Source organism: Chiloscyllium punctatum, chromosome 25, assembly GCF_047496795.1.
Source record: "Chiloscyllium punctatum isolate Juve2018m chromosome 25, sChiPun1.3, whole genome shotgun sequence".
NCBI lineage: Eukaryota > Metazoa > Chordata > Chondrichthyes > Orectolobiformes > Hemiscylliidae > Chiloscyllium > Chiloscyllium punctatum.
Window position 1 is genome coordinate 87,728,418 of NC_092763.1, and position 22,448 is coordinate 87,750,865.

The 22,448-nt window shown below is 43.5% G+C and overlaps 1 protein-coding gene across 2 annotated transcripts in view; it reads right to left on the reverse strand.

The window, feature by feature from the left end:
- The window catches only part of LOC140496101 (importin subunit alpha-4-like), a 125,809-nt gene that overhangs the window by 50,897 nt on the left and 52,464 nt on the right, over positions 1 to 22,448 (reverse strand). For both annotated transcript variants that reach the window (XM_072595662.1, XM_072595663.1), the window contains 4 exons: positions 18,990 to 19,085; positions 18,039 to 18,124; positions 17,169 to 17,255; positions 1,675 to 1,844 (listed from right to left, as the gene is read on the reverse strand). In XM_072595662.1, the coding sequence (XP_072451763.1) occupies positions 1,675 to 1,844; positions 17,169 to 17,255; positions 18,039 to 18,124; positions 18,990 to 19,085 (439 nt within the window). The remainder of the gene's footprint in view (positions 1 to 1,674; positions 1,845 to 17,168; positions 17,256 to 18,038; positions 18,125 to 18,989; positions 19,086 to 22,448) is intronic.

Below are 22,448 nucleotides of genomic sequence, written 5' to 3' on the forward strand. Positions count from 1 at the left end.
AGCAGACTGGGCCAGTCCTCACTGGAGTTTAGAATAATGAAAGGTGCCATTATTGAAACATCTAGGATTCTTAAAGGACCGGACACAGGAGACGCGGGCAAATGTAGGACCAGAGGGCATATTCTCAGAAGATGGGGTCACAAATTCAGGAGGTGAGAAGGAATTTCTTCTCTCAGAGAGTAATGCACCTGTGTAAATCTTTACCACAGAGAGCTGTCAAGCTTCAGCTGTTAAGGACATTCAAGACGAAGATACACAGATTTTTAATCAGTGAGGGAATCAAAGGTTATAGGGAAACATCAGGAAAGTATTATCAGATCAGCCATGATCTTAGTGAATGGCAGAGTAGACTCAATAGGCTAAATGACCTATTTCTGCTGCATCATTTTACACTATTATGGTCATTGTCCTCAGCAATGAATCACAGAATGACTGTCACCTGTTTTGTTGACTGGAAATAGACGCAAAGTACAAGTTATTTTTGTCAACAAATTTTAAAACTGTCAGTCAGACTGACAATGTGACACACCTATATGTACTGGATGCTACACAGAAAAACGAAAGGCCTTTGACCCTTCGAGTCTATTTAACCATTCAAGATGATCACAGCTAATCCTCTAGCTCAATGCTATATATCCACTTTCTTGACACCCTAAAAACATAATCATATATTAAACTCTTTCTTGAATATATTCGGTGACATTGCCTCCACAGCCTTTTGCATATACTCACAGACCAGTGTTTTGGTTCACTACATTGCAGATACGGAGAATGTGTCACATGAAATTTTATCATCTCAGTGTTTCACTGTCCAATATTAAACAGGGACAGTTGAGTAGCCAATGGCTTTGCCTTGCAGTTCAAGGCTTTAAGTGCACATTTACTATGGGGTAAAACACAAAGAAGTCATCAGCCACACACTGTCAGGTACAGCTGCTACATAAGACCATAAAGACATAGGAGCAGAAATTAGGCCATTCAACCCATTGAGTCTGGTCCACCATTCAATCATGGTTGATAAGTTTCTAAACCCCATTCTCTCGCTTTCTTCCCGTAATTCTTGATCCCTTGAAAATCAACAACCTATCTGTCTCAGTCTTAAATATACTCAATGACCTGGCCTCCACAGCCTTCTGTAGCAATGAATTCCACAGATTCACCACTCTCTTGCTAAAGAATTTTCTCCTTATTTCCATTCTAAAAGGTCATCCCTTTACTCTAAGGCTGTGACCTCGGGTTCCAGTCTCTCTTCTCAATGGAAACATCTTCTCAACATTCATTCTGTACAGGCCATTCAGTATGCTGTATGTTTCAATTAGATCCCTCCTCGTTCTTCTAAACGTTATCGAGTATAGACCTAGAGTTCTCAAACTCTCATCATATGTTAAGCTTTTCATTCCTGGGATGCTGCATTCAGGGGTTCCTTGTGGATTTGCTAACTGAAGCTGGTAAACCATTTCACACAAGCAGGGAATGTACTGATGGAGTCAGTTTCTCACATTCCAGGAATCAGGTTTCTAATAGTTCCTGTGCTAACAATTAAGCAGAAAAGGAACATTGGAGAGACAACAGAAATAGAAATAAAAAACACAATATTAAGGCTTGATAGTGAAGTAATGCCTGCCTCTCTCAATATAGGCAGCACAGCTGCAGGAGCTGGTGAAGGAAACCTACCTCCTGAATTGTTTCTCCTGGTGGTGCTGGGTCTTTATTTCTGCACAGATTTACAATTACCCATGTGACATTCCTTAAAAAGCTGATTGGGATAGAAGGATTAATAAATGAGAGCAGGGGCTTTATCACTCCTAGACTGATGACGTAGTCTCTACACTGAGGTCCATCACCTGAAAAGAGGGAAGATTTCAATAGACAGAAACAAGAGTCAATATATTACTGATTCACTTCATGTGCACACACACTCTCTCCTCTCTCTCACACAAACACATACATGCACATACTTACAAAACATTCCTCAAAATTACATCAGTAAGCCATATCAAAGAGCTTGCCATAATCACTGTCATTAATGAACTGCCAGGTCCTCAGTTACTTGCTGACAAAAATGCAATTTTTCCAACTCTCATGAACTGACAAACAACAGTAAAAGACAAGCTGGCTAGGTATGTTTACCCGACAAATACTTCCCCAATGCATACAATTTCCAGGGACAGAGCAAAAACAGGAAACCAAAGGTCAATTCAGATAAGAAATACTCTGGGAAATATTTCTCTACACCATGATGGCCTTTGCATAATCTCCAGTAGATGACAGAGAGAAGAATGCTGCCAGGTTTGGGAATAAACCATCAACCCCTCAAGCCTAGTCCACTATTCAATGAAATTACCCACCTCAATGCCATTTTCTCTCAGTATCCTTGATTTTCTTAGTCTCCAGAAATCTATCAAATTCTGCTTTCAACCTGCTCAATGACTGAGACCCCACAGCTCTCTGGGGTAAAGAATTCCGAAGTTTCCCTAGCCTCTGATCAGAGATATTTCTTCTCATCTCAGTGTTATATGGACTATATCTTGTCCTGAGATAATTTTCCCTGGTCTAGAGTCACCAGCCAGAGGAAACCTCTCATCAACATCCACTCTATCACACTTGCAAAAATTTTCTAAATTTCTAGGAGAGCATTCTGTGAAATTCTGGAGAATACAGAGCTAGTTTCTTCAGCCTTTCCTCGTAAACCAATTCTGCCATCTCAGGGGTAAACCTCTGTTGCACTCCCTCCATAGCATACATATCCTTCTTTAAATAAGGAGAACAAAATTGAAGGCAGTATATCCTGGTGCAGTGTCACCAAGGCCCTACACAATTGCAGCAAGACATCCTTATTTCTGAAAGCAAATCCCCTTGTGATGAAGGTCAAAGAACCATTTGACTTCCTAATTGCTTGATGCACATCCGTAATAACTTTTAGCAACTCATGAACAAGGGCACCCACATCCCTTTGGAAACTCTCAGTTTCCCATTTAAGAAATCTTCTGACTTTCTGACAAAATTGGATAACTTAACACTTATTCACATTATATCCCATCTGCCATGTTCTTATAGTCAGAGGGAAATTGAGAAACAAACTTGTAAGGAGATGTCAGCTATTTGTAGGAATAATAGGGTAGTTATGGTCAGGGATTTTAACTTTCCAAACATCGACTGGGACTGCCATAGTGTTAAAGGTTTAGATGGACAGGAATTTCTTAAGTGTGTACAAGACAATTTTCTGATTCAGTATGTGAATGGACCTACTAGAGAAGGTGCAAAACTTGACCTACTCTTGGGAAATAAGGCAGGGCAGTTGACTGAGGTGTTAGTGGGGCAGCACTTTGGGGCCAGCAACCATAATTCTATTCGTTTTAAAACAGCGATGGAAAAGAATAGACCAGAACTAAAAGTTGAAATTCTAAATTGGAGAAAGGCCAATTTTGACGGTATTAGGCAAGAACTTTCGAAAGCTGATTGGAGGCAGATGTTCGCAGGTAAAGGGACGGCTGGAAAATGGGAAGCCTTCAAAAATGAGATAACAAGAATCCAGAGAAAGTATATTCCTGTCAGGGTGAAAGGGAAGCCTGGTAGGTATAGGAAATGCTGGATGACTAAAGAAATTGAGGGTTTGGTTAAGAAAAAGAAGGAAGCATATGTCAGGATAGATCACTCCTTAGAAGAGTATAAAGGAAGTAGGAGTACACTTAAGAGGGAAATCAGGAGGGCAAAAAGGGGACATGAGATAGCTTTGGCAAATAGAATTAAGGAGAATCCAAAGGATTTTTACAAATATATTAAGGACAAAAGGGTAACTAGGGAGAGAATAGGGCCCCTTAAAGAACAGCAAGACAGCCTTTGTGTGGAGCCACAGAAAATGCGGGAGATACTAAATGAATATTTTGCATCAGTATTTACTGTGGAAAAGGATATGGAAGATATAGACTATAGGGAAATAGATGGTGACATCTTGCAAAATGTCCAGATTACAGAGGAGGAAGTGCTGAATGTCTTGAAATGGTTAAAGGTGGATAAATTGGTGCACTCGAGTACTCTGTGGGAAGCTAGAGAAGTGATTGCTGGGCCTCTTGCTGAGATATTTGTATCATCGATAGTCACAGGTGAGGTGCTGGAAGACTGGAGGTTGGCCACTATTTAAGAAGGGCGGTAAAGACAAGCCAGGGAACTATAGACCAGTGAGCCTGACCTCAGTGGTGGGCAAGTTGTTGGTGGGAATCCTGAGGGACAGGATGTACATGTATTTGGAAAAGCAAGGACTGATTCGGGATAGTCAACAAGGCTTTGTGCGTGGGAAATCATGTCTCACAAACTTGATTGTGTTTTTTGAAGAAGTAACAAAGAAGATTGATGAGGGCAGAGCGGTAGATGTAATCTATATGGACTTCAGTAAGGCGTTCGACAAGGTTCCCCATGGGAGACTGATTAGCAAGGTTAGATCTCACGGAATACAGGGAGAACTAGCCATTTGGATACAGAACTGGCTCAAAGGGAGAAGACAGAGGGTGGTGGTGGAGGGTTGTTTTTCAGACAGGAGGCCTGTGACCAGTGGAGTGCCACAAGGATCGGTGCTGGGTCCTCTGCTTTTTGTCATTTATATAAATGATTTGGATGCGAGCATAAGAGGTACAGTTAGTAAGTTTGCAGATGACACCAAAATTGGAGGTGTAGTAGACAGCGAAGAGGGTTACCACAGATTACAACAGGATCTGGACCAGAGGGGCCAATGGGCTGAGAAGTGGCAGATGGAATTTAATTCAGATAAATGCAAGGTGCTGCATTTTGGGAAAGCAAATCTTAGCAGGACTTATACACTTAATGGTAAGGTCCTAGGGAGTGTTGTTGAACAAAAAGACCTTGGAGTGCAGGTTCATAGCTCCTTGAAAGTGGAGTCGCAGGCAGATAAGACAGTGAAGAACACATTTGGTATGCTTTCCTTTATTGGTCAGAGTATTGAGTACAGGAGTTGGGAGGTCATCTTGCGGCTGTACAGGACATTGGTTAGGCCACTGTTGGAATTTTGCATGCAATTCTAGTCTCCTTCCTATCGGAAAGATGTTGCGAAACTTGAAAGGGTTCAGAAAAGATTTACAAGGGTGTTGCCAGGGTTGGAGGATCTGAGCTACAGGGAGAGACTGAATAGTCTGGGGTTGTTTTCCCTGGAGTGTCGGAGGCTGAGGGGTGACCTTATGGAGGTTTACAAAATTATGAGGGGCATGGATAGGATAAATAGACAAAGTCTTTTCCCTGGGATCGGGGAGTCCAGAACTAGAGGGCATAGGTTTAGGGTGAGAGGAGAAAGATATAAAAGAGACCTAAGGGGCAACTTTTTCACTCAGAGGGTGGTACGTGTATGGAATGAGCTGCCAGAGAATGTGGTGGAGGCTGGTACAATTGCAACATTTAAGAGGCATTTGGATGGGTATATTTGGTTTGGAGGGATATGGGCCGGGTGCTGGCAAGTGGGACTAGATTGGGTTGGGATATCTGGTCGGCATGGACGGGTTGGACCGAAGGGTCTGTTTCCATGTTGTACATCTCTATGACTCTATGACTCCAAGTGATACAGAGTCAGAAGGTGTAGAATACGTGTGGGTAGAGTTGAGAATCCTAAAGGAAAAAAAGACCATGATGAAATTATGTGCAGGCCTCCGGGCAGTAGTCAAGATGTAAGAAAATAAACCAGGAGATAGAAAAGGCATGTAAGAAAGGCACTGTTACAATAACCATAATAGGAATCTGACAGAAACCTGTGGTGTAGTTCCAGTACACAGGAGGATGTGGGTAGGGAGGACATGGAAAGGATTTCACAGTCACAGGAATGTGCTGGCAGACAGCTGGTTTGAAGTGTGTCTATTTCAACGTCAGGAGTACCCAAAATAAGGTAGGTGAGTTTGCAGCACGGATAGGTACCTGGGACTTCAATGTGGTGGCCATTTTGTATACATGCATAGAGTAGGGTCCAGAATATATGTTAGGTAAAAACAATGACTGCAGATGCTGGAAACCAGAGTCTAGATTAGAGTGGTGCTGGAAAAACACAGCAGTTCAGGCAGCATCCGAGGAGCAGTAAAATCGATGTTTCGGGCAAAAGCCCTTCATCAGGAATACAGGCAGAGAGCCTGAAGGGTGAAGAGATAAGTGAGTGGAGGGTGGTGGGTGGGGAGACAGTAGCATAGAGTACAATAGGTGAGTGGGGGAGGGGATGAAGGTGATCGGTTAGGGGGGAGGGTGGAGTGAATAGGTGGAAAAGAAGATAGGCAGGTAGGACAAGTCATGGGGACAGTGCTGAGCTGGATGTTTGGATCTGGGGTGAGATGGGGGAAGGGGAAATGAGGAAACTGAAGAAGTCCACATTGATGCCCTGGGGTTGAAGTGTTCCGAGGCGGAAGGTGAGGCATTCTGGATCTGGTACTTGATAATGAACCAGGCCAGGTGTCTGATTTAGTGGTAGGTGAGCGCTTTGGAGAGAATGACCATAATTCGGTTACGTTTAGTTTCGCGATGGAAAGGGATAGGTACATGCCACATGGCAAAAGTTATAGATGGGGGAAGGGTAGGTAAATTGCAATTAGGTAAAACTTAGGATGCATAGAATGGGGTAGCAAAATACAGGGGATGGGGACAATCAAAATGTGGAGCTGGTTTAGGGAACACATTTTGTGTCCTTGATAGGTATGAGGTGTACAAAATAATGAAAGGAATAGATAGAATCAATAGCCAGAGACTTTTCCCCAGGGTAGGATTGACTGGTACGAGAAGTCATAGTTTAAAAATATTAGGAGGAAGGTATAAAGGAGATGTCAGAGGTAGGTTCTTTACGCAGAGAGTTGTGAATGCATGGAATGTGTTGCCAGTGGTGGTGGTGGAAGCAGAGTCATTGGGGACACTTAAGTGACTGCTGGACATACACATGGATAGCAGTGAATTCAGGGGCGCGGAGGTTAAGTTACTATATTTGACATTAGGATTAAATCTCGGCACAACATCGTGGGCCAAAGGGCCTGTTCTGTGCTGTACTTTTCTATGTTCTATGTCTCTATGGGAGGAAGTGATAAGGTAAGGGAACCGTGGTTTACTACAGAAATTGTATTTCTTGTTAAGCGGAAGGGGGAGGCTTATGTGACGATGAGACGAGATGGTACAGATGAGGAGATGGAGAATTACAAATTAGCTAGGAAGGATTTAAACAGAGAGTTAAGAAGAGAAAGGAGGGAACATGAGCAGTGTTTAGCAGGTAGAATAAAGGAGAACCCTAAAGCTTACTATAGGTATGTGAGGAATAAAAGAATGACAAGGGTAGGAATAGGGCCAGGGAAAGACAGAAGTGCGAAGTTGTGTGTGGACCCTGTGGAGATCGGAGAGATGTTCAACGAATATTTCTCATCTGTTTTCAATCAAGAAAAGGAGAATATTGTAGAGAAGAAGACAGAGATAGGGTCTATTAGACTTGAAGGGATTGAGGTTAGTAAGGAGGATGTGTTATCAATTCTAGAAGGTGTGAAAGTAGATAAGTCCCCTGGGCCGGATGGGATTTATCCAAGGATTCTCTGGGAAGCTAGGGAGGAGATGGTGGAACCTTTGGCCTTGATCCTTGAGTCGTCATTGTCTACAGGTTTAGTACCAGAGGACTGGAGAATTGCAAATGCTGTGCTCTTGTTCAAGAAGGGTAGCAGAGATGACCCAGATAATTATAGACCAGTGAGCCTTACGTCTGTTGTAGGAAAGGTTATGGAAAGGTTTATAAGAGATAAGATGTTTAACCATATAGCAAACAACAATTTGATTGGAGATAGTCAACATGGTTTCGTCAAGGGCAGGTCGTGTCTCACAAATTTCATTGAGTTTTTTGAGAAACTGACCAACACTTCCAATACTTGGAATATTGTGTCCAGTTCTGGTGGATTACACCTCTTCCCACCCTACCTCTTGCAAAAATGCCATCCCGTATTCCCAATTCCTCCGCCGGATCTGCTCCCAGGAGGACCAGTTCCACCACAGAACACACCAGATGGCCTCCTTCTTTAGAGACCGCAATTTCCCTTTCCACGTGGTTAAAGATGCCCTCCAATGCATCTCGTCTACATCCCGCACCTCCGCCCTCAGACCCCACCCCTCCAACCATAACAAGGACAGAACGCCCCTGGTGCTCACCTTCCACCCTACCAACCTTCGCATAAACCAAACCATCCGCCAACATTTCCGCCACCTCCAAACAGACCCCACTACCAGGGATATATTTCCCTCCCCACCCCTTTCCGTCTTCCGCAAAGACCGTTCCCTCTGCGACTACCTGGTCAGGTCCACACCCCCAAACAACCCACCCTCCAATCCTGGCACTTTCCCCTGCCACCACAGGAACTGTAAAACCTGCGCCCACACCTCCTCCCTCACCTCTATCCAAGGCCCTAAAGGAGCCTTCCACATCCATCAAAGTTTTACTTGCACATCCACTAATATCATTTATTGTATCCGTTGCTCCCGATGCGGTCTCCTCTACATTGGGGGAGACTGGGCGCCTCCTAGCAGAGCGCTTTAGGGAACATCTCCGGGACACGTGCACCAATCAACCACACCGCCCCGTGGCCCAACATTTCAACTCCCCCTCCCACTCTGCCGAGGACATGGAGGTCCTGGGCCTCCTTCACCGCCGCTCCCTCACCACCAGACGCCTGGAGGAAGAACGCCTCATCTTCCGCCTCGGAACACTTCAACCCCAGGATATCAATGTGGACTTCAACAGTTTCCTCATTTCCCCTTCCCCCACCTCACCCTAGTTCTAAACTTCCAGATCAGTAACTGTCCCCATAACTTGTCCGGACTTGTCCTACCTGCCTATCTTCTTTTCCACCTATCCACTCCACCGTCTCCTCTTTGACCTATCACCTTCATCCCCTCCCCCACTCACCCATTGTACCCAATGCCACTTTCTCCCCACCCCCACTCTCCTCTAGCTTATCTCTCCACGCTTCAGGCTCACTGCCTTTATTCCTGATGAAGGGCTTTTGCCCAAAACGTCGATTTTGAAGCTACTTGGATGCTGCCTGAACTGCTGTGCTCTTTCAGCACCACTAATCCAGAATCTGGTTTCCAGCATCTGCAGTCATTGTTTTTACCCTGTAATGTCATGTTGCAACTGCACAAAACGTTAGTGTGGCCTCACTTGGAATATTGTGTACAGTTCTGGTCACCATATTTCGGGAAGGATGTGAAAGCATTGGAAAACGTGCAGAGGATGTTGCCTGGTCTGGAGGGAAGGTCTTATGAGGAAAGACTGAGGGACTTGGATCTGTTCTCATTGGAGAGAAAATGGCTAAGAGGGGATTTAATAGAAACATAAAGATGATCAGAGGATTAGATAGGGTGGGCAGTGAAAGTCTCTTTCCTAGGATGATTACATCAGCTTGTAGGAGGGGGCATAGCTGCACATTGAGGGGTGATAGATTGAAGGCAGATGTCAGAGGAAGGTTCTTCAGTCAAAGAGTGGTAAGGGTGTGGAATGCCCTGCCTGCAAATGTAGTTACCTCAGCCACATTAGGGGAATTTAAACTGTCCTTGGATAAGCATATGGATCATGATGAGATAGTGCAGGGGGATGAGCTTAGATTAGTTCATAGGTCAGCACAACATTGAGGGCCGAAAGGCCTGTTCTGCGCTGTCTTGTTCTATGTTCTATGAGGGACCTTAATATGTACGTGGACTCGGAAAATCAGGTTTATAGCAGATCTCAAGAAAAAGAATTTGTGGAATGTCGACAAGATGGTGTTTTTGGAGCAGTTTGGGATACAGTTCACTGGGGAACATACTATTCTGGATTTGGTGATGTATATTGGGGTAAACGTGACTAAGGAGCTTCAGGTAAGGGAACCCCCTAGGAGGCAGCTATCAACAAACACATCAAGTCTACCACCCCTAAGAAAAGGAACAGGAAATGACTTCACCACAGGAAATAACATCACCACAGGAAATGACATCACCAACCCAAAGAAACCCAAACATATAAATAGAAAGCAGGAATTTTCAGCATTGCTTCGCGTGAGGTCCACTGAAGATGTTACCTAGTAAGGTAACGGTCTGGAAATGAACCTTTCAGCTCAGTGAGCAAACCTACATCCAAAACCTTAACCTGAGCTACAAATCTTCTCAAACCTCGCTGAGTAAAAGTAACTACAAAGACATGAGAGAGGAGCAAGCTAGAGTTGATTGCAAGGGGAGCCTAGCAGGGAAGATGGTGGAGCAGCAATGGCAGAGTTTTTGGGGGTAATTCAGGAGCACAGCAGAAGTTCATCCCCAGGAAGAAGAAACACACTGGGAAGCCTTTCAAAACCAACAGAGGATAACCAAGAAGGCAATAAGGTGGAGAAGTTGAAATACGAGAATTAAGTCAGCTTGTAAGATAAAAGGAAATTACAAAAGTCATGAAAGATATATAAAAGGTAAGACAGAGGCAAGACTAGACATTGGACTGCAAGAAAATGAGGCTGGAGAAATAGCATTGGGGAACAAAAAACGGTGGAGGATTGAACAGATACTTTGCATCAATCTTCATAGTGGAAAACACCTGCAGCATACCAGAACTAGAAGAGAGTTAGGGTGCTAAGGTGGGTGTAATGGTCATCACTAAGGAGAAGGTGCTGGGGAAGCTGAAAAGTCTCAAGGTGGTTAAATCACCCAGACCAGATGGACTACCCCTTAGAGTTCTGAAGAAGACAGCTGAGCAGATTGCAGAGGCATTAGTGGTAATCTTTCAGGAATCACTGGCGTCAGGGACGGTCCCAGAGGACAGAAAATGACTAACGTTACACCCCTGTTTAAGAACAAAGGTAAACAGGAGACAGCAAATTGTAGGTTGGCTAGCCTGACCTTGGTCATTGGTAAGATTTGAGAGTGCATTATTAAGGATGATATTGCAAGAACTTGAAATTGCATGGTAAAATAGGACTGAGTCAGCATGGCTTCATGAAAGGAAGTCATGCCTGACAAAGCTTTTAGAATTCTTTGAGGGGGCGGCACAGTGGCACAATAGTTAGCACTGTGGCCTCATAGCACCAGAGACCCAGGTTCAATTCCTGCCTCAGGCGACTCTCTGTGTGGAGTTTGCACATTCTCCCCGTGTCTGCGTGGGTTTCCTCCGGCTGCTCTGGTTTCCTCCCACAATCCAAAAATGTGCAGGTTAGGTGAATTGGCCATGCTAAATTGCCTGTAGTGTTAAGTGAAGGGTTAATGTAGGGGAATGGGTCTGGGTGGGTTGCGCTTCAGCGGGTCGGTGTGGACTTGTTAGGCCGAAGGGCCTGTTTCCACACTGTAATCTAATCTAATCGAACAAGCAAGTTTGACAAAGGAGAGCCAGTAGACATGGTCTATTTGGATTTTCAGGCTTTTGACAAGATGCTACACAGGAGGTTGCTAAATAAGCTAAGAGCCTGTGGTGTTAGGGGCAAGGTACTCATTGTCTGACTGTCAGTAAGCATAGACGTGGAGATCCTTTTCAAGATGGAGTTCTGCAGGTGTCAATGTTGGGACCACAACTATTCACATTATACATTAACAATCTGTCTGCCCAAGAGATTATTGTGCAAGATTAAAGCATGTGGGATTGGGGAAAGTGTATTCAGATGCACAGAAAACTGGTTGGCAGAGAGGAAACAAAAAGTAGGAGTTAATGGGTCCTTTTCAAATGGCTGGCAGTAACTAGTGAAGTGCCAGAGGGATCAGTGCTGGAACCCCAGCTATTCACAATATATATTAATGGTTTGGGTGAGGGAACAAAATGTAACATCTCAAACTTTGCAGATGATACCAAGTTGGGTGGGAGGGTGAACAGTGATGAGGATGCCGAGATCTTTCAGCATGATCTGGACAGGTTGGATGAGTTGGCAAATCAGCAGGTACAGTACAATTTGGATAAATGTGAGGTTATTCACTTTGGAAGCAAAAGCAAGAAGGCAGATTACTACCTGAACGGCTGTAAATTGGGAGAGGGGAGTGTGCAGCGGGACCCACAGTCAGCGAAGGTAAACATGCAGATGCAACAGGCACTAAAGAAGGCAAATGGTATATTGGTCTTCATTGCAAAAGGTTGAGTACAGGAACAGGGATGTGTTGTTGCAATTATACAGGGCCTTGATGAGGCCACATCTGGAATACTGTGTGAAATTTTGGTCTTCTTTTCTGAGGAAGGATGCTCTTGCTCTCAAGGGAGTGCAACGAAGGTTTACCAGGCTGATTCTGGGGATGGTGGGACTGACCTATGTGGACAGATTAACTAGGTTAGGATTGTTTTTGCTGGAGTTCAGACAAATGAGGGTGGAATTGCTTAGAGACTTATAAAATTATAACAAGACTAGATAGGGTAGATGCAGGGAGGATTTTCCTAATGGTGGGTGTGTCCAGAACCAGAGGTCACAGTCAGAGGATTTGGGGTAGACCATTTAGGATGGTGATGAGGAGACATTTCTTCATCCAAAGGATGGTGAGCCTGTGGAATTCATTACCACAGGAAGTAGCTGATGCCAAAACAAAGGATGTATTCAAGGGGCAGCTAAACATAGTACTTGGGGCAAACTGGATCAAAGGTTATGGGGGAGAAAGCAGGATTACAGCTGGGGGAAGGGAAATTACGATGCAATTAGGAAAGATTTAGGAAGCGTAGAATGGAGGAGGAAACTGCAGGGGATGAGCACATTAAAAATGTAGAGCTTATTCAAGGAAAAGCTCCTGTGTGTCTTAGATAAGTATGTACCTGTCAGGCAGGGAGGAAGATATAGAACGCATGAGCCGTGGTTTACTAAGGAAGTGGAATCCCTGGTCAAGAAGAAGAAGGCTTATGTTAGGACAAAATGTGAAAACTCAGTTAGGGCGCTTGAGGGTTACCAGGAAGTCAGGAAAGACCTAAAAAGAGAACTCAGGAGGAGACATGAGAAGTTGTTGGCGGATAGGATCAGGCTTTACGCTAAGGCTTTCCGTAGGTATGTCAGGAATAAAAGAATGATGAGAGTTAAATTAGGGCCAATCAAAGATAATAGTGGGAAGTTGTGTATGGAGTCAGAGGAGATCGGGGAAGCACTAAATAAATATTTTTTGACAGAGTTCACTATAGAAAATGAAAATGTTGGCGAGGAAGATACAGAGATACTTGCATCTAGACTAGAAGAGATTGAGGTTCACAAGGAAGAGGTTTAGAAATACTGCAGAGTGTGAAAATAGACAAGTCCCCTGGGCTGGATGGGATCTATCCTAGGATCCTCTGGGAAGCAAGGGAAGAGATTGCCGAGCCTTTGGCATTGATCTTCAAATCATCATGGTCTACAGGAATAGTGCCTGAGGACTGGAGGATAGCAAATGTGGTTCCCTTGTTCAGAAAGGGTAGTAGAGACAACCCTGGTAATTACAGACCAGTGAGTCTCACTTCAGATGTTGGTAAAGTGTTGGAAAAGGTTATAAGAGATAGGATGTATAACCATCTAGAAAAAAATAATCTGATCGGGACAGTCAGCATGGATTTGTGAAGGGTCGGTCGTACCTAATGAATCTTATTGACTTTTTTGACAAAGTGACCAAACAGGTTGATGTGGTGTATATGGATTTCAGCAAGGCGTTCGATAAGGTTCCCCACAATAGGCTATTATACAAAATGCAGAGGAATGGGATTGTGGGAGACATAGCAGTTTGGATTAGTAATCGGCTTGCTGAAAGAAAACAGAGGGTTGTAGTTGATGGACCATGTTCATCTTGGTGTCCAGTTACTAGCGGCGTACCGCAAGGGTCGGTGTTGGGTCCACTGCTGTTCGTCATTTTTATAAATGACCCGGATGAGGGCTTAGAAGGGTGGGTTAGTAAATTTGCGGACGACACTAAGGTTGGTGGAGTTGTGGATAGTTAAGAAGGATGTAGTAGGTTGCAGAGAGACATAGATAGGATGCAGAGCTGGGCTGAGAGGTGGCAAATGGAGTTTAATGTGGACAAGTGTGAGGTGATACGCTTTAGATGGAGTAATCAGAATGCAAAGTACTGGGCTAATGGTAGGATTCTTGGGAGGGCAGATGAGCAGAGAGATCTCGGTGTCCATGTACACAGATCCCTGAAAGCTGCTATCCAGATTGACAGGGTTGTTAAGAAGGCATACAGTGTTTTGGCCTTTATTAATAGAGGGATTGAGTTCCGGAACCAGGAGGTTATGCTGCAGCTGTACAAAGCTCTGGTACGGCCACACTTGGAGTATTGTGTACAGTTCTGGTCACCGCATTATAAGAAGGATGTGGAAGCTTTGGAAAGGGTGCAGAGGAGATTTACTAGGATGTTGCCTGGTATGGAAGGAATGTCTTATGAGGAAAGGCTGAGGGCCTTGAGGCTGTTCTCGTTAGAGAGGAGAAGGTTGAGAGGTGATTTAATAGAGACATACAAGATAATCAGAGGGTTAGATAGGGTGGACAGAGAGAGCCTTTTTCCAAGTATGGGGACAGCAAACACGAGGGGACGCAACTTTAAAGTGAGGGGGGATAGGTATAAGACAGATGTCAGAGGTAGTTTCTTTACTCAGAGTAGTAAGGGTATGGAATGCTTTGCCTGCATCGGTAGTAGATTCGCCAAGTTTAAGTGCATTTAAGTTGTCATTGGACAGGCAAATGGACGTACACGGAATAGTGTAGGTGGGATGGGCTTCAGATTGGTATGACAGGGCGGCGCAACATCGAGGGCTGAAGGGCTTGTACTGCGCTGTAATGTCCTACGTTCTATGATTAGATTTTAGAGTTGGATGATCAGCCATGATCTTGATGAATGGTGGAGTAGGGTCGAAGGGCCGAATGGCCTCCTCCTACTCCTATCTTCTATGTTTCTTTGGAAGAGAGGGCATTGTTGCTAACTTTGCTGATGACACAAAGGTAGGTGAAGGGACAGGTCGTGTTGAGGAAGCAGGGAGGCTGCAGAAGGACTTGGACAGACAAGGAGCATGGGCAAAGAAGTGGCAGATGGATTATAATATGAAAAAGTGTCAGGCTATGCAATTTCATAAGAAGAGTAGAGGCAATGATTGTTTTCTAAATGGTGAAAGGCTTTGGAAATCTGAAGCACGAAGAGACTTGGGAGTCCTAGTTCATAATTCTCTTAAAGTAAACATGCAGGTTTAGTGGGCATTTAGGAAGGCAAATGTAATGTTGGCATTAGTTTTCAAGAGGGCTAGAATACAAGAGCACAAATGTACTGCTGAGGCTGTATAAGGCTCTGGTCCAACTGCATTTAGAATTTTGTGAGCAGTGTTGCATCCTATATCTAAGGAAAGATGCTCTGGTGTTGGAGGGGGCTCCAGAGGAGGTTTACAAGAATGATTCCTGGGATGAAGGGGTGGTCAAATGAGGATCATTTGAGGACTCTAGGTCTGTACTCTATGGAGTTTAGAAGGATGAGGGGGCATCTCATAGAATCTTACAGAATAGTGACAGGCCTGGATACAGTCAATGTGGAGAAGATATTTCCACCAGCAGGAGAGAGTAGGACCCGAGGGCACAGCCACAGAGTGAAGGGCCAATCCTTCAGAACTGAGGCAAGGAGGAATTTCTTCAGCAGAAGGTGATTATCTATGGAACTCACTGCAGCACAGGGCTGTGGAGGCTAAGCCATTTGTGAGGGCATTGAAGTTAGAAATAGATAGGTGGCCTAGTGGCATTATCACTACATTATTATTCCAGAAACTCAACCATGACAGTTGGTGGAATTTGAATTCAATAAGCAGTATCAGGAAATAAGAATCTACTCATGGCCATTAAATCATTGTCAATTGTGATGATGCTGCTCCTTTAACAATGTTATGTTGTCCTTGGTTTATTCAAAAGGGGCTCTAAAAGGCAGAGGTTCCGATTTGTCTTGAGTAGCAACTTTGATTATGGCTAACAGATACTGCCTAAGGCAACAATCAGGGAAAAGGGCTTTTAGGATTTTTTAAAACATTTGTTAAATGAAAGGGGAGTGGCCACGTTGGGTTTTCAGATAAGCTATTGTATATTCTGATCTCTTCGTGTTTCTGTTTGTGTTTCATTTGGTAGTCTGTAAATAAATTGTTTCATTTAAAACTGAGTGGTTTGACCAGCTACATCACTCCTGAAATATCCATTTTACATCTGCCTAAAACAATTAAAAAAATTAGGGTCTAGGCTACCTTCTTAAAATATTGTGAGGGGGGTCTGGCCTGGTCCATAACAGACCCAACTGAAACAATATCCCCTGCAACTTAACAAAGAGCTGTTCCAATTTCAAGCAACATCTCATAAATACACCCCAGTGGCAAAGAGGTAAATTCAAACACAGGTTCTTACAGGACAGAAATATTGCAGAGAGGATCAGCTAAGGATCACTCGCTGAAGCACGGAACCTCTTTTCACTGCAGCAGCTTTCTTTGACCTGCAGCTTTGAACAGCCTGCTTGCTAAAACCAAACTAGAAAAGACTACAGCAGAAATGGCCCCGTCAACCCTGCAAAGGCCTCCTTACTAACATCCAGGGGCTAGTGCCAAACTTGGGAGAGATGTCTCTTAGACCAGTCAAGCAACAGCATGACATAGTCATTCTCACAGAATCATACATTACAGGCAATGTCCCAGACACCAGCAGAACCATCCCTGGATATGCCCTGTCCCAGTGACAGGATAGAACCAGCACAGTTGGAGGCAAAGTGGTATACAGTCAGGAAAGAGTTGCCCTGGGAGGCCTCAACATTTACCCCAGACGCCATGAAGTTTTATGGCTTCAGGCTAAACATGGGCAAGGAAATCTCCTGCTGATTACCATACTGTCTTCCCTCAGTTGATAAATCATTGCTCCTCCACATTAACCAACATTTAAGGGAAGCACTGAAGATGGCAAGGATGCAAAATGTACTCTGGGTGGGGGATTTCAAAGTCCACAGTTAAGAATGGATTGGCAGCAGCACGAGTGATTAAGTTGATCAGGTCCTAAAGGATGAGCAATAACTGGTGGTCCAGCCAGTGACTCACGCATCCCAGGAGTGAAATGTTAAAAATGGTCTTTAGGTTTAAGTGGGAGTTTAATCCACAGGTGTAGAGATACTTCAGCTCGAGGGGGAGACCAAAACTAGAGAGACAACCCCTCTGTCCAAAATACCCCAGATACCAAATCACTTTCAGTGTAATATTCTTCAACTGGTTAGGTTCTCACCAATTATGTTCCCCAAGGCCCAAACTGCTTGTTCACAGACATTTTGATGTGGTGAATGCAACAACCTTAGGAAATAAGGCACAGCATCTGTAATAGAACATTGAGGCTGGTTATTACAATGCCTAAGCAGTGTACTTACTCCAATTACTTTTGTCTCCACTATTGAAACAATTACAGCAAGTGAGTCATTTCCTTTAAGATGCTCACAAACCAAGATAATTCAGATATCACTGAATAGATGGTAGTCTATTCGTGGAATATAAAATTGAAAAATCTCTAGCGTAAAACACCTGGACATCACTGAAAGATCTTACGCATTTACTGAGATAAAGTTACAGACAAAAACATTTGTCAACTTTTTGGAAACTGGATTCATTGATAATTGTTAGTCTTGCCACAGCTTTCTTTGGCACACATCTACCAGTGACACTGTTAACCTCCAACATGGAAACAGGTAAATCACAAAAATCAATGCTGTCCCGCACTAAAATAGTTAAACACTGACATTTCCCAAGAGACAAACATCTTTCATTTTGAAATCCTGAAGTGTATTCCAACCCCTACACCTTCAATAATCTTTGCTAATACAACAAATTTCCAGAGCTCTAAGAGGCTTATTCTAGGATAAATTAACAGCTGTAATCTCATTTTACAATTCAGTTTTCCTTTCCTGATCTGCAATTTAAGCAAACTCCAAACTCTTCGCATTGATTGGCCTTCTGTTCCTGGATTCCATGCTGAAACTTCTAGTCAATATTTTTCATACAAGTGGGATGATAAGACCTTACTCAAACAGCAAAGTCCGAACAAATTTCTGAACAATGACCACCATATAACAGCAGATGATAAAAAGTTTGTTTGATCACTTACTAGCTTTGACTACAGCCTGTGTTTGTGCTGATGTTCCTGATGCTATGTTGGTCAATGCCCATGCTGCTTCAAACTGGAGTGAAGGGCTGCACAGATGGGAGCAATGGAGAATTACATGGGTTAATGGAAATATTCTCAGGTTAAGTATTTCTCAATGAGAATTTGAGTTACAACTCATTAACTATCCAGGCTTGGTTCAGAAGTAGCACATTCACTTTGAAAGCAGAACATTGTGGATTCAGTCACGATACCACCACATAATGCACATTACCACCAAAGTTCAGTACTGAGGGCATGCTGACTGTCAGACATTCAATACTGGGGAAGTGCTATACCGTGCGAGAGTCAGTACAACAGAATGCTGCACTGTCAGAGAGTCATTACTGAGGGAGAATTACACTGTCAAAGGGTCAGTACTGAGGGAGTGCACCACTGTCAGAAGGTCAGTACTGAGGTAACATTTTAATGTCGAAGGGTCAGTACTAAGGGAGCGTCAGTAGGGAGGGAGCTCTGCACTGTCAGAGGGTCAGTACTGAGGGAGTACCATACCGTCAGAGGCTCAGCACTGAAGAAGTGCCACATTGTCAGACGTCAGTACAAAGAGAATGCTGCATTGACAAACAAGTATGTGCCCATATCCAAACAGTTGGCTGCTTTTAGAAAATAGTCAACACCTGGGGAAGACATTTGCACAATGTATACTTGAAACAGAGGGAATTTCAGGAAAAGAAATGATTTTCCAAGTAATAAAAATTTGTTCTCCACACATGAAAAACTCCAGGCACACTTTCATAGGTTTTCATATATATATCATTTTGTAAAAGTTCCCAAAACAGCAGCAACATGGGTAATAAAGGGATAAGAAAGGATATCATAATGCAGGAGAGCCAACACTTATACTTTAAGAACACACAAAGCTCTGTCAAATTATCATACAAGCACTGTACATACTTCTCATCTCTTTCAAGACATTGCACAAGGATTGGCAAGATTCCCGAGTTGATTAAGTCATCAATGGGTGGGTTCCTGTCACTTGACAGAAGTTTTCTGCATAAAAAATTGAGCAAATATATGTCATACTTTGTACATTATGATGAACTAAATTAGGTATGAATCAAAACAGAATTTCAGAATACCTTTCATTTACCGCATTGTATCTCAATTTCTAACAGTTCACTTCATTGACTCATGACAACCTGAAACTAAGTCAGCATTTATAGTTTCTAATGGACTGTATTGTTAGAAGATATTTACAGACCCTCAATAACATGACACAAAAATAATCAGCTTTACCATTAAACATACATATTTAGTGTTTTAATATTAGTTTATGTGGAACTCTCCTGGTGTTGAAAAAAATTTTGTGAAGATGAAAGATCTGAACTCCAAAATACTGATCACTGACCAGAAACTCAACTAGACCAGCCATATAAACACAGTGGCCTTAACAGCAGGAGAGAGGATAGGAATACTGCAGGAAGTAACTCACCTCCTGACTCTCCAAAGGCTATCCACCATTTACAAGGCACAAGTCAGGAGAGTGATGGAATATTCCCTTGCCTGGATGAGTGCAGCTCCACTAACACTCAAGAAGCTTGACACCATCCAGGACAATGCAGTCTACTTGACTGGCTCCCCATCCACCACCTTCAAATTCACTTCCTTCACTACCACCATACAGAGGCAGCAATACATGCCATCTAATAGACACACAGCAAAAATTAACTAAGGCTTCTTTAATGGCACCTCCTATACTTATAACCACTTTCATCCAAGAAGAACAAGGTCAACAAGGACATGGGAATCGCACGACCTGTTAAATTCCTCTTCAAGCTAGTCAGCATCCTGATTTGGAAATATATTGTGGTTCCTTCAGTTGATCTACCTGCAGCAGTTCTAAATCTTGGCTCATTCAGAAAGAGCCTATAGTTAACTTGGCAGAAGGAGCTCTTGACTTGGTTAGTCTCTGGCCAGGTGTTTATCCTCTATATTGTACATGGTGAGAAATAGAAACATAAAATTCTATAGTACAAAATGAAGGCATTCAACCCATGATGTCAGCACTGGCTCCTAAAAGAGTTACCCAGATGGTCCTACTCTGCAATCAAGTGACATTGTATTAAATAATTTCTGAAAGCCAAAATAGAAAACAACCACAGTGCCCTTTTCCATTGCCTGTGTCATCTCCTCAAAGAACTCAATTACATTTGGCAAACCCACCTTGACTGTCTAGTACGAACTTATTTCTTAGAATCAATCCCTACAGTGTGGAAACAGGCCCTTCGGCCTCACAAGTTCACACCGACCCTCCGAAGAGTAACCCACCCAGACCAATTCCTCCTATCCTATATTTACCCCTGAGTAATACACCTAACTTCCACATCTCTGAACACTGTGAGCAATTTAGCACAGCCAATTCACCTAACCTACACACCTTTGGACTGTGGGAGGACCACACAGACACAGGGAGAATATGCAAACTGCACACCGACAGTTGCAAGGCTGGAATCGAACCTGGGTTCCTGGCACTGTGAGGCATTTCTCCAAGTTGTTTCCCTTTTCCTGTATTATAGCCTCCATCAGTTTTCCCACTACTGATGTGAAGCTGACAGAAATTAACATTAACTCTATTTTCTCTCCAAAGATGCAGCAGACCTGAGATTTTTTTCCAGCAATTTCTGATTTTGTTGAATTCACGATGCTGTCTTTTTTGCATCTTTAATTGTTACAGTTCCCAGAAGGAACAGTTTTAACAAGGTGAATACCCCTGTAACTAAGGATTACAAAAGTTCAAATCTCTGCTTTGGTATTTCCATCTTGTACTCATTCTTCTTACAGAAAAAGCCTATGTTACAGTTAACGTAGAACATAGAAATGTACAACACAGAACAGGCCCTTCGGCCCACGATGTTGTGCCGATGATTAACCCTAATGTAAAATAAAATAACCTAACCTACACACCCCTCAACTCACTGCTGTCCATGTGCATGTCCAGCAGTCGCTTAAATGTCTCTAATGACTCTACTTCCACCACCACAGCTGGCAACACATTCACAACTCTCTGCATAAAGAACCTACCTCTGACATCTCCTCCATACCTCCTCCTAATATCTTAAAACTATGACCTCTCGTGCCAGTCAATCCTGCCCTGGGGAAAAGTCTCTGGCTACTGACTCTATCCATGCCTCTCATTCCTTTGCATACCTCGATCAGGTCTCCTCTCTTCCTCCTTCTCTCCAGAGAGAAACGTCCGAGCTTATTCAACCTTTCTTCATAAGACAAGCCCTCCAGTCCAGGCAGCATCCTGGTAAACCTTCTTTGCACCCTCTCCAAAGCCTCTGTATCTTTCCTATAGTAGGGCAACCAGAATGGACACAATATTCCAAGTGTGGTCTCACCAGGAACTTGTAGAACTGCAACAAAACCTTGCGGCTCTTAAACTCAATTCCCCCTGTTAATGAAAATCAAAACACTATATGCTTTCTTAACAACCCTATCCAACTTGGGTGGCAAGTTTGAGGGATCTATGCACTTCAATACTAAGATCCCGCTGTTCCTCCACACTGCCAAGAATCCCGACTTTAACCTTACATTGAGCATTCAAGTTCGACCTTCCAAAATGCATCACTTCGCATTTATCCAGGTTTCTCAGCCCAGCTCTGCATCCTGTCTATGTCGTGCTGCATCCTGTCTATGTCGTGCTGCAGCCCTCTATACTATCGGCGACATCTCCAACCTTTGTGTCATCTGCAAATTTACTAAACCACCTCTCAACCTCCTCATCCAAGTCATTTATAAAAACTACAAAGGGCAAAGGCCCAAGAACAGAGCCCAGTGGGACACCACTCAACACAGACCTGGCAGAATACTTTGCATCTACAACCACTCTATACCTTCTGTGAGCCAACCAATTCTGAATCCAGATAGCCAAATCTCCCTGTATCCCATACCTCCTGACTTTATGAATGAGCCTACCCTGGGGAACCTTATCAAATGCCATGCAGAAGTCTATATACACCACATCCACTGCTCGACCTCTGTCGACCTGTCTTGTCACCTCCTCAAAAAACTCAACAAGATTAGTCAGGCATGACCTTCCCCTCAAAAGCCATGCTGACTGCCTTTAATCATGCTATGCTTTTCCAAATAGTTATAAATCCTATCCCTCAGAATTCTTTCCAAAACCTTGCTGACCACAGTCGTGAGACTAACTAGTCTGTAATTGCCAGGTATTTCCCTATTACCTTTTTTGAACAGAGGAACAACATTCACCTCCTTCCAATCCTACGATATGACTTCCGTGGAGAGTGAGGAGGCAAAGATCTTCGCCAGTGGCTTAGCAACCTCCTTTCTCACTTCCCGGAGCAGCCTCGGATAAATCTGGTCTGGCCCTGAGGACTTATCAATCTT